This window comes from Aplysia californica, unplaced genomic scaffold, assembly GCF_000002075.1.
Source record: "Aplysia californica isolate F4 #8 unplaced genomic scaffold, AplCal3.0 scaffold00028, whole genome shotgun sequence".
NCBI lineage: Eukaryota > Metazoa > Mollusca > Gastropoda > Aplysiida > Aplysiidae > Aplysia > Aplysia californica.
Genome location: NW_004797298.1, coordinates 1,648,252 through 1,661,299, shown reverse-complemented (window position 1 = coordinate 1,661,299; position 13,048 = coordinate 1,648,252). Strand labels below are relative to the sequence as shown.

The 13,048-nt window shown below is 38.7% G+C and overlaps 1 protein-coding gene across 2 annotated transcripts in view; it reads left to right on the top strand.

Moving 5' to 3' along the window:
- The window catches only part of LOC101856314 (transcriptional repressor protein YY1), a 19,597-nt gene extending 13,529 nt beyond the window's left edge, over positions 1-6,068 (top strand). For both annotated transcript variants that reach the window (XM_013090691.2, XM_013090683.2), the window contains exons 7-9: positions 213-281; positions 4,375-4,472; positions 5,520-6,068. In XM_013090691.2, the coding sequence (XP_012946145.1) occupies positions 213-281; positions 4,375-4,432 (127 nt within the window). In that variant the 3' untranslated portion in view covers positions 4,433-4,472; positions 5,520-6,068. The remainder of the gene's footprint in view (positions 1-212; positions 282-4,374; positions 4,473-5,519) is intronic.
- Positions 6,069-13,048: the final 6,980 nt, after the last annotated feature.

Genomic DNA, 13,048 nt, shown 5'->3' with positions numbered 1-13,048 from the left:
CCCCCCCCCCCCCCCCCCCCCCCATTGTGTTCACTAATAATATTAACAAAGGACATCAGGGGATTCTTTTAAAACAAAATCTAGGTACTAATGAGATGGTTAGAAGAACCCCATGTTAGCTTTGTCTGTCAACTGCATTTTTTTTTCTCACCCACTCTGCTCTGCACCATTTTCTATGTTTGCTGAAAAGTCTCTTTTTGCCCTTTTTCTAGCTTATCAGATGATGGCTTGTTGGTCTTTGATTCAAGAGGGCAGTCAGCGTATCAGATTCCAGGAACTCAGTAAGTAGTCACATTATGTGAACTGGTGTTGAGTATTTGTTTTGGTTTTTAAACAATATTCTGATTATTTTTTTTTTTTTTCTTGGGATGGAGAGGGGGAGGGGTATATTAATTAAGTGACATGCTATTAAGTAGTATTGCAAGGATGTTAGAAAACGGATTACAACCACACTCCCATTTGAAAAAGATTTGCTCCTATTTAAAACCTCGTCAGAACCCACAAAAATGTCTCATGTAATCTGAAGCTTGACTTTTGACTTGAAGTTCTGTTATCTGGACTTGGTTCAGCCATCTGGTCATGTGTAGAATCATACAGTATGGTGTAGGGGAATGATGTATACCAACTTTGCAGTGAGTGCACACAGCGATGATGCCTCTGCATTTGCTAGATAGTATCTGACCCCTTAACATATGTAGATTAGACACCATAAATGTATATTTTGACCCATTTATTACTTCTCGTAATGACATGGCTCTTACCACTTGGGTGCTGTTGGATAGCAGGGGCAGGGAGAGAAAAGAGCAAAAAGTTTGTCTAGTTTTAACGTTTGATGTAAACACAATGTTATTTGACAGAGAAATCTTTGACCCAGGGTTGTATACCGTGCTGTAAGAGTTATTACTTACTTACTTTACTTTTCATCCTCTGTTGCCGTTAAGCGTCGAGGGGAGATGCTGTTTTCTATGGTAGACCAACTCCGCAGCTCTTTCAGTTGTGATATTATGTATTCTGTAAGAGTTATTGTGACAGAAATCTTTGATCTAGTGCTCTAAATAGTGAGAGTGTGAGTGGATCTTTTTAGAGGTTGGAGGGATAGTATAGGGATAATGTGTGACAGCAATAATGCCACCAACTCTCAAACTAAAGATAGGAAATGAAAGTCTTCCCAAAGCAGAACATCCAACTTACCTAGGAGTCAAACTTGATCATAGTCTACCATGAAAAGCCAAGTGGAGAACATAATGAACAAGGCAAACAACTTTGAAAGAAACTCGCAAGCAGTTTATGGGGATCAGCCAAACAAACTCTGAGAGCTCTATACCTTGGTTATGTCCGATCTTCCCTGGAATACAGCAATAGCCTACTCACTATGTGCAGTACAACTACTTGCAACACCCTTGACAAGGTCCAAAACAATGCCCTTAGTTTTATAAATGGTGGCATGAGATCCACACCTACCGCCGCGTGCGAAATCCTTTCAAATGTTGAACCCCCGGGAATCCGCAAGGATAAAGCAGTTTGGAACTACATGAAAGAACTAATAGAATGTGCCCCAACCACCCAAACAGGAAATTAGTAGAAACATGGAAACCAAAGAAACAAATTCAACAAAAGTCAATCATTCATCACATCACAGAACTAATGGAGAGTCACCATCTACCACAAAACAGAAAAGAAACCAAAAGAGTCAACCAAAACATCCCTCCCCACCTTTCTTTAAAAAAGCCAATCATTACAACATCTCTCAGAGACAAAAGCACAAAATCTTCAGACCCAGTGACGCTGATGCTTGCATCACATCAAACAACAACTAACAAAAAAGTTGAACTAGTGTCTACAGCCTTATATATGAAGATAGAATAGTAAACTACCCTTGCTTTTTTGTGGCTTATGCCTCTGTTCTTCTGGTTATATTATTATTATTATTTTGGTTTTGGGGAATGATGTACCACACCTTTGCAGTGAGTCCTAACAATGATGCCTCTGCAATTGCTAGATAGTATCTGACCCCTTCTGTCAATATAATATGTGAGTGTACATGATCGTCACGTCTAACCGACACTGAGCACAGCGAGTGTGATTTAAGATTGTGAAGTATAGAAACAAATGGTGATATGTTTTGTTAAAGGAAGGTACAGGTAAAAGAATGTCAACAAATAAGTCAATGAAATCAAATGGTTTGTACATTCATAACATACATAATGTAACAGTCAATGAATGGTGTAACATAGATTACATGTACATAATATCTTATGCATTGTAGAAAGTCTCAATGATTACATGGTTAAAACCAAGGTCAAAATAAACGACATTCCAATCAACTACAATACATAATATTTCTAGTCCAAGTTATCTTAATACCATACCTAGATGTGCTTTTGGTCAAATTACTGTAACTGGATGTGCAGAGTCGTTCCGCTCTGGATATACAGTTGAAATGATACTAACTAGCGGGCATAAACAAATTAAATATAGATTAATTAATCTCGGATTTCCAAGAAAACACGTTTTGCATTTAATTTCCAAGAAAACAGATTCCGCCATTGTTTCGGATTTCCAAGAAAATGCAACTTTTGATCTCAAGTTCGTTTCGGTGTTATCTCAGGATATCTCAGATTATCTCAAGATATCCCACGGTATCTCACATTATTTGTTAAATGATAACTACATTCGGTGTTATCTCAGGGGGGGATATCTCGGGATATCTAAGTTCAACTCGATGTTATCTCAGGGTATCTCACATTATTTGTTAAATGATAACTACCGATTGTTTTGAGACAGAAGTTTGGCTGTGTTGTGAAGGACAGTGCTAGTATTGTTGAAGATGTAGAATGTTTCCTAACAAACATTAATATTTATGTTTGAGTGTAAAATAAATGTGTCATGGGTTGTCATGGCTGTTATTAATCATTGTCTGAGCCATTAGGTGATGTATGTATTATTATTATAATGGGGAATGATGTATATCAATTTTGCAGTGAGTGTACCAGACTGTGATGCCTCTGCAATTGCTAGATAGTATCTGACCTCTTTAATACATATTTACAAGATTATTGGTTGTATTTGTGTTTTGATTTACACTTTTGCCAGTTAAGGGTTTTGCTTGTGGAACCAAAGTAGTTGATCGAACCACGGAAAGGTACAATATGCTAAGTGGCTCTGAACCGACGGTGTTGTTTGAACAAAGTAAAAGTGAATGGGTTCTTTAGAGGAGGGTCCAAGTTATCAAAATGTAACTGACACTGACAGAAAAATGTTACTAGTGCCCACATATCTTGGGGGGGGGGGGTGGCTAATGCCTCCATTTTTATTAAAAAATGATTTAAAAAAAACTTTTTTGGGGTTTTTTTGTTACTCATGTGGTGGTTTGTGGTTTTGAGGAATGATGTATCACTCCTTTGCAGTGAGTCCACGTAACAGTGATGTCTCTGCAATTGCTAGATAGTATCTGACCTCCTATACATTAATACTTTATTTCCAGAGGGTATGTGTCAAGAGATTGTGATATCAAGTTCGTAGGAAGTAAACAGTTACGTGCTCAGAGTTAACATTTTGTGCAAACAGAGCCATGGGTCTGAGGCAGGTGTTTTTGTGATATTCCACTGGGGACTTAATTTTTTCTTTAGATTTTAAAGCATTAAATTAATGTATGTTTTTAAGTTATAATTTTTGAAGTGCATCACAATACTTATTCTAAAAATGACTCACTTATAACAGGTAATAATGTATTGGGGAATGATGTATAGCCTATTTGCAGTGAGTGCATAAAGCAATGATGCCTCTGCAATTGCTAGATAGTATCTGACCCTCTTTATACAGTCATGCAAACCACCATTAAGGCCCTCTGTGGAAGATGTGTGGTCAAATCCTTAAACAGGTGGTTTTTGGAGGTGTCCACCCCCTCCCCTCCGTATGTCCCTTTCTGCTGAGATGTTTATCCCTTTCACCCTCGGTTGGTCCTGGCAGGCAGGGTGGAAGCAGCCCACCACCTTCTGAATGATTTAGATTGTGTAGGTGAGGGTGTAAAACAAGTAAATTTTTTTTTTTACGTCACTTGGGATTGGCAGTGGCATTGTCCTGTGTCCATGTAGCAAAGGTGTTGACAGAACATGATTTTTCCTGGCTAGCTTGTTCTCGATGGATGTTGATAACACCCGCCCTTGTTCTGGCCTCTTCTGAGGGCTTCACTGTCATGTACAGAGTACGACCTGAACTGAGTTACAAGAAAGAATCAGGCGCGAGAATGAACTTTTTTACTTTCCCTCTATTGCTCCTGTCTGATTTTTTTCCCTGCACTAAATCGCTATTTATCAGGTCAGCATGCTTTTTTAAAACTCAGTTTACTATATTTTTCCCCTCTCCCATCCACAGAGCTGGTCAAGCATTGGCATACGTGACGATCCCGCCGGAGTCTCCAGGCTGGGGCTGATGGGCCCCTTGACACTAGCCATACTCTCAGCTCGCACTTAGTAAGTTGTTTGTACCAACATTCTTGCTTTGTCGAAGGGCTGCATAAAAGGGGACTTGTATAGTTATCAACTCTATGTCTCACGGCTGGTCACTTTTTGGACAATTACAGTGGAGTCCACTTGTAACGAGTCCTGAAATAACGAGAAGCCTGTTATAAAGACACTATTCTTTATCTTTGTAAATAAAATACTGCTATAGCGCAAGCAGACAAACACGCGAGTCGGTTATAGCGGAATATTGCTGCTGCTGTGCACAGCGCATAGGCCAGTTATACATGGTAAAACCTCACCCATTGAGAAACTTGTTGGTGATCTAGTGAAACCAGGGACCTTACATCAACTCCTTGAGCGAAACAAAGAATTGGAGGGCCCACATGTGCCAACAATGAAGGCCGGAGCGAATGAGTGGGGAGGGCGTGGTATGCGCAGACGAGCAGAACGCATCGCGTGATAGGTCAGCCTAGTCTACATTATCTAGGCCTACCACTACCATGCCTCTCACTTCTCCGATGCGGGGATGGAGAGGTCACAGTGCTGTGATAGATGAGCGAATGTGTGTGACGCGTGCTAGCAGATGCAATGCACCACTGGGTGTCGTGGGGAACAACACAGTGGGCGAGTCACCATTGCAAGCGCTAGAGATAGAAACCCGATTTGATTTTTGATCATGTAAGACCAAGAGGTCATGTTGAACAATCATCATCAGGGGAGAGAACAAAAAGAAATAAACAGAACTCATACATTAGGCCTACTGTATTATTTCCTTTGAATTTATAACTGGATCCCTTATAACGAGAATCCTGGTATAACGCACGTTTCATACCGGCCCCCTCCCTCTCGTTATAACAAGATTCCACAGTATTAGAGTTCTTGGCAGCATCTTAAAACTTGCTCACTTGTCTTGCTTTTGATTTTGATGGGAAAAAAAATCCATCTCTATTAGTCATCATTAGGCTTTTTTTCTCTTCCAAATGTTAAATTTAAAATATCTTGCTATGTTTTTGTTAACATTTTAAATGTGTGCCCTTTTTTTTTTCTTGATTTCAGAATTTGTTCCTAGCAGGAGAAGCAACGAATGGATTCCGATATGGGTGATAAAGCTGATCGCCTGTTGCTGTCTTGCTGTGTACATATTTGTATGTTCCAGTTCTCATTCATGTTTTATGGGGTTTGACAACTGCAAAATGCCCTCCCTGAGTTCATGTTCGTGCTTGCACTTTCTCAAAAGTTTTTTGATTTCTACATCTGGATTGACATGTTGACAAACTCTTGCAAGGGCATCAGATAATGTTGTTCTGTAGATAGGGAAGGAAAGTTATATGATCATATGACTGGACTTTTTTCCTGTGAAGAGATCTTTTACAACAGATATTCTATGATTAGTTGTGTCAGTACTTGTGCTATGCATGGATGTTCCCAATATGGTATGGAAGGTTGGATGCTGTACTGTGTGTGATATTGGAGGGAAAATCGGATGGATGGGAAAAAGTCACTTCTTTTTAGTTTTGTCGGGTGTGTTCCTTGTGCTTATTTTGTCTCCATGAGATTTGTGCAATGATCAATTTCCTAAAGGATGCTTATCATATTGAGAAAAAAGATTTTGAGTTTTCTGTTTGATAGAACAGCTTTATGAGTATTGGCCTTCAAGCATATGTGAGACAGCGTGGTGAAATCAGGCGCTCGTCAAAATAATTAAATCGAAGAAAGCAGCATTTTTCTGGATGTTGGGCAATTTTTAAAGACTTCTTTTTTTGGCTTTACATGTTTTATAAACATTTTAAAACACATTTTTGTAGGGGAGTAACTGAAAAGCGTTGATTAAAGACACAAAAGGTATAAATTTACAGTTTCAAAAGATTCTCAAGCTATGGAAGTCCCCAAACTTTGGCGGTCATTTTCTCCCTAATCTTACTTCTGAAACCAGGCGACTACATCAAGTTCTATTCAAGATAAACGGGTAGTTTTTTTCCATTGAAATGTAGACAAATGAACAAGCTTCAAGATGATACCAATAACTCTGCCCAAAAATTGACGAGCGCCTGAATCCACCACGTCGTGACACATTTAGTGACAGAAGAAGACACTTTCATGATGTGTGTATTTTTCATTGGTATCTTGAGAGGGGGGAGAGCGGCTGGTTCTTAGAAGTTTCGTCAGAAAGCCTACACTGATACTGGTTGAGGTAGATTTTTTTTTCAGAATTCAGGTTGTTCGATTTCCCAATCTTTAACAGTGGTTGTGTACATGTTTGAAGTTGAGGATTAGGCTTTGAAATCTTTCCTGAAAATTGCTAACAAAGTGATTATATTAGCTGATATGGTTTGTTGTGTCTTAACACCGAAAAATAAGATTAACTGGTTTTATAGAAGCCTAGCTTTTTGTGGGGGGTTGCGTTTAATCTTTAGTGGTGCTCTGTCTGTCCCATTAGTCGAAATTTATTCCTTATTTTGTTTTCAGTCATATTTGTGAATGTGATTTTTTACAACTATTAGATTCACGAGATCTTCATGTCGTCATGCACTACAGTTCGATCGATGGATTGCAGAGTGAAGGAGCCTATTCATGACTCTAGTCTGGAACTACTTTATTAATGGGAAAGGCTTGGAAATTACAGTTTTTCTATATTTCATGATACACTGTTATTCTTTTGTCCTTCGAAATATTTTTGCCTTTAAGAATATGCAACGTATTTTACTCACCCTAAGGTACCTACCTTATGATTTCTAAGGACCTGGTTTCATCAGTGTATAGCTGTCCAGTGAAATAAGGCCTGTCTCACATGTTATAGCATAGAAGATGTGATTTTTTGACTGTTGATAGAACTTATAAGTGGGGTTATTTTGACACTTCTGAACCTTGTTTGTAACATTTGAAAGTGTAAGACTTGGAATTCTCTTAGGCATATTTGATCAACCATTTTTCTTACATAATTTAAAATAATTTTCCATGTTGTTTTTTTTCTTCCAATTTTCAACTTCTTTTCAGCGCAAGCCTCATCTTTGAAACAGCCATTAATTCATATAAATTGTTTGGATTATAAACATGCATTGTTCAGCAAAATCTCTGTCATTTATATCCAGTCTGTTTGCATTAAATTAGCAGTTTCCTGATGTATTGAGGTGTGAGTGTGAGATAAACCTTACATTATGGGATTGATGTTGGAGTTTTTAAAAAATTAGATCACTTTAACTTTCACTTTTTTGCGGTTTTGTAAACAGCCAGAGGTAATGATTACATTTGCATTACCTCTGTGGTGTGGGAAAAAGAATACTGATGATGTGTCAGGGATGTATTTTGAAATTGAACTCGCACACACGATTTTACATTTGTTTTATTCGCATTTTGAGATTTCAGGCAATTTCTTTTTTTATCTAGGGAAGAACATGGATTGAAATGTGGATTTTATTTTGATTGTTCTCGCTTCTTTTATGCTCCTTTTGTCATTCGTCAGTCGTGTTCTCTCAGTGGCTGCCTGTCATAGAAATGGTAAATGGTGTGTTTTGTTGAGAAGTTTTAAGTTTCGGGATTTTCACAAGTCACACAGTAAAAACTTGCTCATGTGTTTTGTGTTATGGGGCTGTTCAGTACTCTTTGAAAACGTCCATAAGACTTGAGTAGTAGTTTTAGGTACTTGTTCATGATCATTCAGAATAAATATTTTACTAGTGCTTAGGCATTTTTGACATTGTTTTGTAAATGGGTTCTAACATAAATATAAATATGGGAATTTTAGTATATATAGTGTTTCGCTCACATCATTAGTCCAGAGACCACAGAAGGCCCATCTCAACAAGATGTATTACCTGTGTGTGTGGTGTAACGGTTATGCTCTTTGCTGTTGCACACAGAAGGTGAGAATTCCTTTGATGACAGTTTTTTTACAGATATATCCATGCCTGCTTAGGTATTAATTCTATGAGAAGTGGGACTGAAGAGGTATAGTTAGGCTTTTGAATATGTATTGAAATTGCAAAAAGTCTGGCATAATCAGAAAAGTGGTGGTTCCCTTGTGTATCAAAGTGAAACTTTCTGCAGATGATGTGATTTTGCTCTTTACCAGCTCTAGAAATTTTAGGGGACTCGATACTAATTAGTTTTGTGATGGGGTTGGGTCATGGTTTATTTTTTTCTAAATGAAAGGTTTGCCTCTGATTTGCTGCATTTCATTGTCCACTTTATTTGGACACAGCGGTTTCCCTGTTCTTTGTAGTTGTCTTTCTGTTGTTGTATTTGCATGTTTGTTTTTTTCTTCTTTTTTTCGGGGGGAGGGGGGGGGTCGTTTGTGGTATTTTTTGGTCAGTTTTTTTCTTTTTAATTTCTGTACATGTGGTATGATTTCCCTAGTGTTTTTTGTTGCACAGAATTCCCATGCTACTTGTTATGTGTCGTATAAGCAAATCCTGACTGGGAAATTTAGGATGGTTTCCATGATACCATGTCAGCATAAGCATGATTCCATCCTCTATTTTTCCTGTGTTGTTCGTAAGTTATTCCGTATAGGATTTCCTTGTTTAGTCTAGATGAAAAAGTACATGCTGATCCTCACAGCGTCCTTTTTCTCTCACCCTGTTGTCCAGTGCATTGCCTGTGTTTCGCATTTGTTGACAAATATAATATTTTCCATTGGCATTTTGTAATTGAGTTGGATTACTCTGTAATGATAATTTGGCTACCAGGCTATCATATCTTGTAAATAAAGTATAATGACTGAAGAAAGGCTTATCTTGTCTCTTTGGTTACATGTAAATGACTGAATTTTTAAAGGTCAGTGGGTGGGTGGTTGGCGGGTGCTCTGGTGTGGTTTGTTTCTTCTTTCCTATTGTCCTTATCTCCCCTTCTTCTTTTTTATGTTTGTTACTCTTTTGTAACACCTAATCTTCTGGCGCTCATATGATCTTTATATGCAGTTGCGAGCACCGTAAAACCTCTACTTAAACTTTTTAAAAAGGTGAGTGGGGGGTGCTACTGTACTGGTACATCCCACTTCTTCCCTCTGTTCCTCCTCCATCTTGCTTTTTCCTTGCATCAAAATTCAAATAGCCTAACCGTTATTGTGTCAATGTGCTTTCTATTCAAGGAATATACAGTGGAACTCGGATTCAACGAGGTCGCCGGGCCAGACCTAAAATCTCGTTGAATCCGAGTGTTCGTTATAGCAAACATGAGGTTTTGTGCAGATAATTACAGGCACTGAGCAAGTAATGTGTAAAGAGAAGTCGCAAGTAGTGCCTGGAATGCCTGCATATTATGAGCTGTGTAAAAAAAAAAAAAGACAGATTCGTTCAAAATCACGCCTGTGTCATCTCGATTGTTTACCAAAAAGTTGTGTTCCTGTGTAGAGCCTGGCATATGATAACTTTTGATTACATAGACCAGCGCACAATTCATTATGTAGATCTACGTCAAGCTTATCAATTATCATTGTAATAATGATCAGTTGCCGAGGGGGAAAAAAACTGACGCGTTTGTATCTGCGACGTTCAGCGCCAGGACCGCTATTGCCCCCCCCCCCGACACCCATGCAGGCCGCCCATCCGACCCTGACACACGCCAGAGTAGACACGTTTGCGTGTCAACAACGCATGTGTTGGTATGAAAAAAGGCCACTGATTGGTCGTTTGCAATCGGCTAAGTGAATAATGGTTCTTGATGCAGGTGCAATGGATGGTTTCTGGGAATCCGGGAATAGATAAAGTTTGTTCTGGGAGAAAAATTAGCGAAGCCACGTCTGCGGGGGCTGTTCGCCCTGAGAGCGACCTCGTTGAATCCGAGCTCGCTGATTTAAGTGCTCATTGAATCCGGGTTATTTTTATTGATTTCAAAGAAGAAAAAAACCAATAGGGAATCTATCTCATCTCGTTGAATCCGAGTTCCACTGTATTCTTCGGTTGTTCACCAATATTGGCCATGAAAGAAAAAAATCATAAATGTTGTACACTCCGTCAATGCAATTTATAAAGTGGTTTTTGTGGGTGGTTGGCGGGTGCTTTGGTGTGGTTTACTCCTTCTTTCCTACCAAACATCTATCGTCCTGATCTATCTTCCTTTTTTATGCTTGTTACTCTCTTGTAACACCTAATCTTCGGCACGTATATGACCTTAGCCTTATTGTGTTGCTAGTGCCGTAAAACTCCTACTAAAACAAAATAATGTGGTTTTTATCATTCAGGAGGCGGGCTGCTTGACCTTGCCTGCTGCCTGTTGAAGCAGTTACTTCTAGTCCCAATTTTATCAAGCCTTGGAGTGGACATCTTGAGGTTCAAACTCTGGTAGTGTTTGACATTGAATGTTTCCATTGTAAGTCCTTCCTGCAATGTTTCCCTCCAACTAGCTCTTCAGCTTGTCTGGCAGGGAACTAGGTTGTTTCATTTCAAAATGGCGCAAGCCATGTCTAGAAAAATAGTTACGTGAGATCAGAATGAGCTCCGACAAACAGAACGGATGGTTTGAGGGCTCCGCTGATAAGTTCTCCTTTTCTTTCCATCTATTGTCTAGCGTCCGTTTTACTCTCTCTGAGAGGATGGTTGGCGGGTGCTCTGGTGTGGTTTGCTTCTTCTTTCCTATCAAACATCTATCGTTCTTATCTCCCCTTTCTTCTTTTTATGTTTGTTACTCTCTTGTTACACCTCAAATCTTCTGGCGCTCACATGACCGTATGCAGTTGCGAGCACCGTAAAACCTCCACTAAAACAAACAAACTCTCTCTGAACTCTCATGACCTTTATTGTGTCATTGTGCTTCTCTTTACTGAAACAACAAGACATGATACAGAAGGCCACTTTCCCCATGTTGATGAGACTGCAAATAGACCCTGTTGTTTTACACCAATCTACATCAAGAGGTTTTAGCTTTCCTTTAAACAATTAGACCTCCATCTGAACCTTGAAGTTGAACCTTGGCAACCCACGAGTGTAATCAGGCACTCATCAATTTTTAGGCGTATGGAGTTACTGGTATCCTCGTTAAGCTTTATGCCTTTTTGCTTATTCATTTGTCTTGCTGAAGGTGAAAAAAAAATATACCTGATCTTTCTTGCTTAGAACTATTAGAACTCGAGAGAGAGATATATATATATACGATTGAAGGAGGTGGCGGTCACCTCTTGTCAGGGGTAAAATTAGTGAAAAAATGGCCGACAAAGTTTATTGACTTCCAATGCTTGAGTGTCCTGAAAACCGGCAAATTCATATTTTTTGTGCCTTTAATCGTTTTTCAGTAAAATCAGAACAGAAATTTTGTTTTCAAATGGACATATAAGGTGTTGAGGAAAAAAACAAACATTGCCCAACGTGCAGAAAAATGCAGATTTCTTCGATTTCATTATTTTGATGAGTGCCTGACTTCACCACGATCCCTATACATTTATAGTATAAGCAGAAGAGAGAGATAATGAATGCGAGTGCGTGTATCTCGGGCCAAACTGAAATTGACAGAAGTTTACATAGTTCCAGCAACAATATCCTCCAGCACCAAAAAGAAAATCTGTTTAGTTTTAGTAGGATTTTTATGGCACTTGCAACACAATAAGGTCATATATAAGTACCGAAGATTAGAGGTGGTACAAGAGAGTAACAAACACAAAAAAGGAGGGGAGATAGAGACGATAGATTTTTTATAGGAAAGATGGAGCAAACCACAGGCCAAGTCCAAGAAGAATGTATGGTCCACTTGGCACTGACCCCCATCTAGACACAATTTACATCTTTTCAAAGGCTGGTTGCTTCAACACTGCCTCTGTCAGGGCCAACACAGGCAGAGTGGGATACAACTTCCCAGCAGAGAGACGAAAATACAGTCAAGCTAGCTATTATTATAATCTGTCCCCGTAGAATTATGCAAATTTAGAAGGCCAAATTATGCACAAAAAAGCAAAATTATGCAAGTTACCGTAACACCATTCGCGACATGTTTTGCACTTTTTCAACGCGAAGTTTCATGATTTTCATGTTTTAAGTACAGGAAAATTGAAAACAGAACATATCAGTATCAGTAATTTGTTCTGTATTTGGAAAAGAAAACAATCCACATCAGTAAAAAAAAAAACCCAACAAAAAATAATAATCTCTGTAACTTTCAGCTATAGATCTATATATATATAATCTATATATCTAGATTCTAGATCAAGATCTATAGAGGTAAGAAAAACGTTTTTAAAAAACGACATCTGGACCTCTGATGCTGGCACATTACTAAAATCAGGGACACCTGTCAAACATGAAACATCAGCAGACATGAGAACAACTTTTGATGGATTGGAAAATTGAACATGCTCAAGTTCAAGGGAACAAAATCAAAACCCATAACCATCGCATAATCCTATCGGGACAGTATAATTACTATAATGGCCACCTGTTTTTTGTTTGATAAGAGTTTTACGTCACTTGCAACACAATAAGGTCATATGAGTGTCGAAGATTAGAGATGTTACAAGAGTGTAACAAACACAAACAACAAGAAGAGATCAGGACGATAGATGTTTGTTAAGAATAAAGAAGAAGCAAACCACACCAGGGCATCTGCTTACCACCCACTGGCCACCTGTGTAAGAGCAGACTGTTAATCACTTGTACAAACAG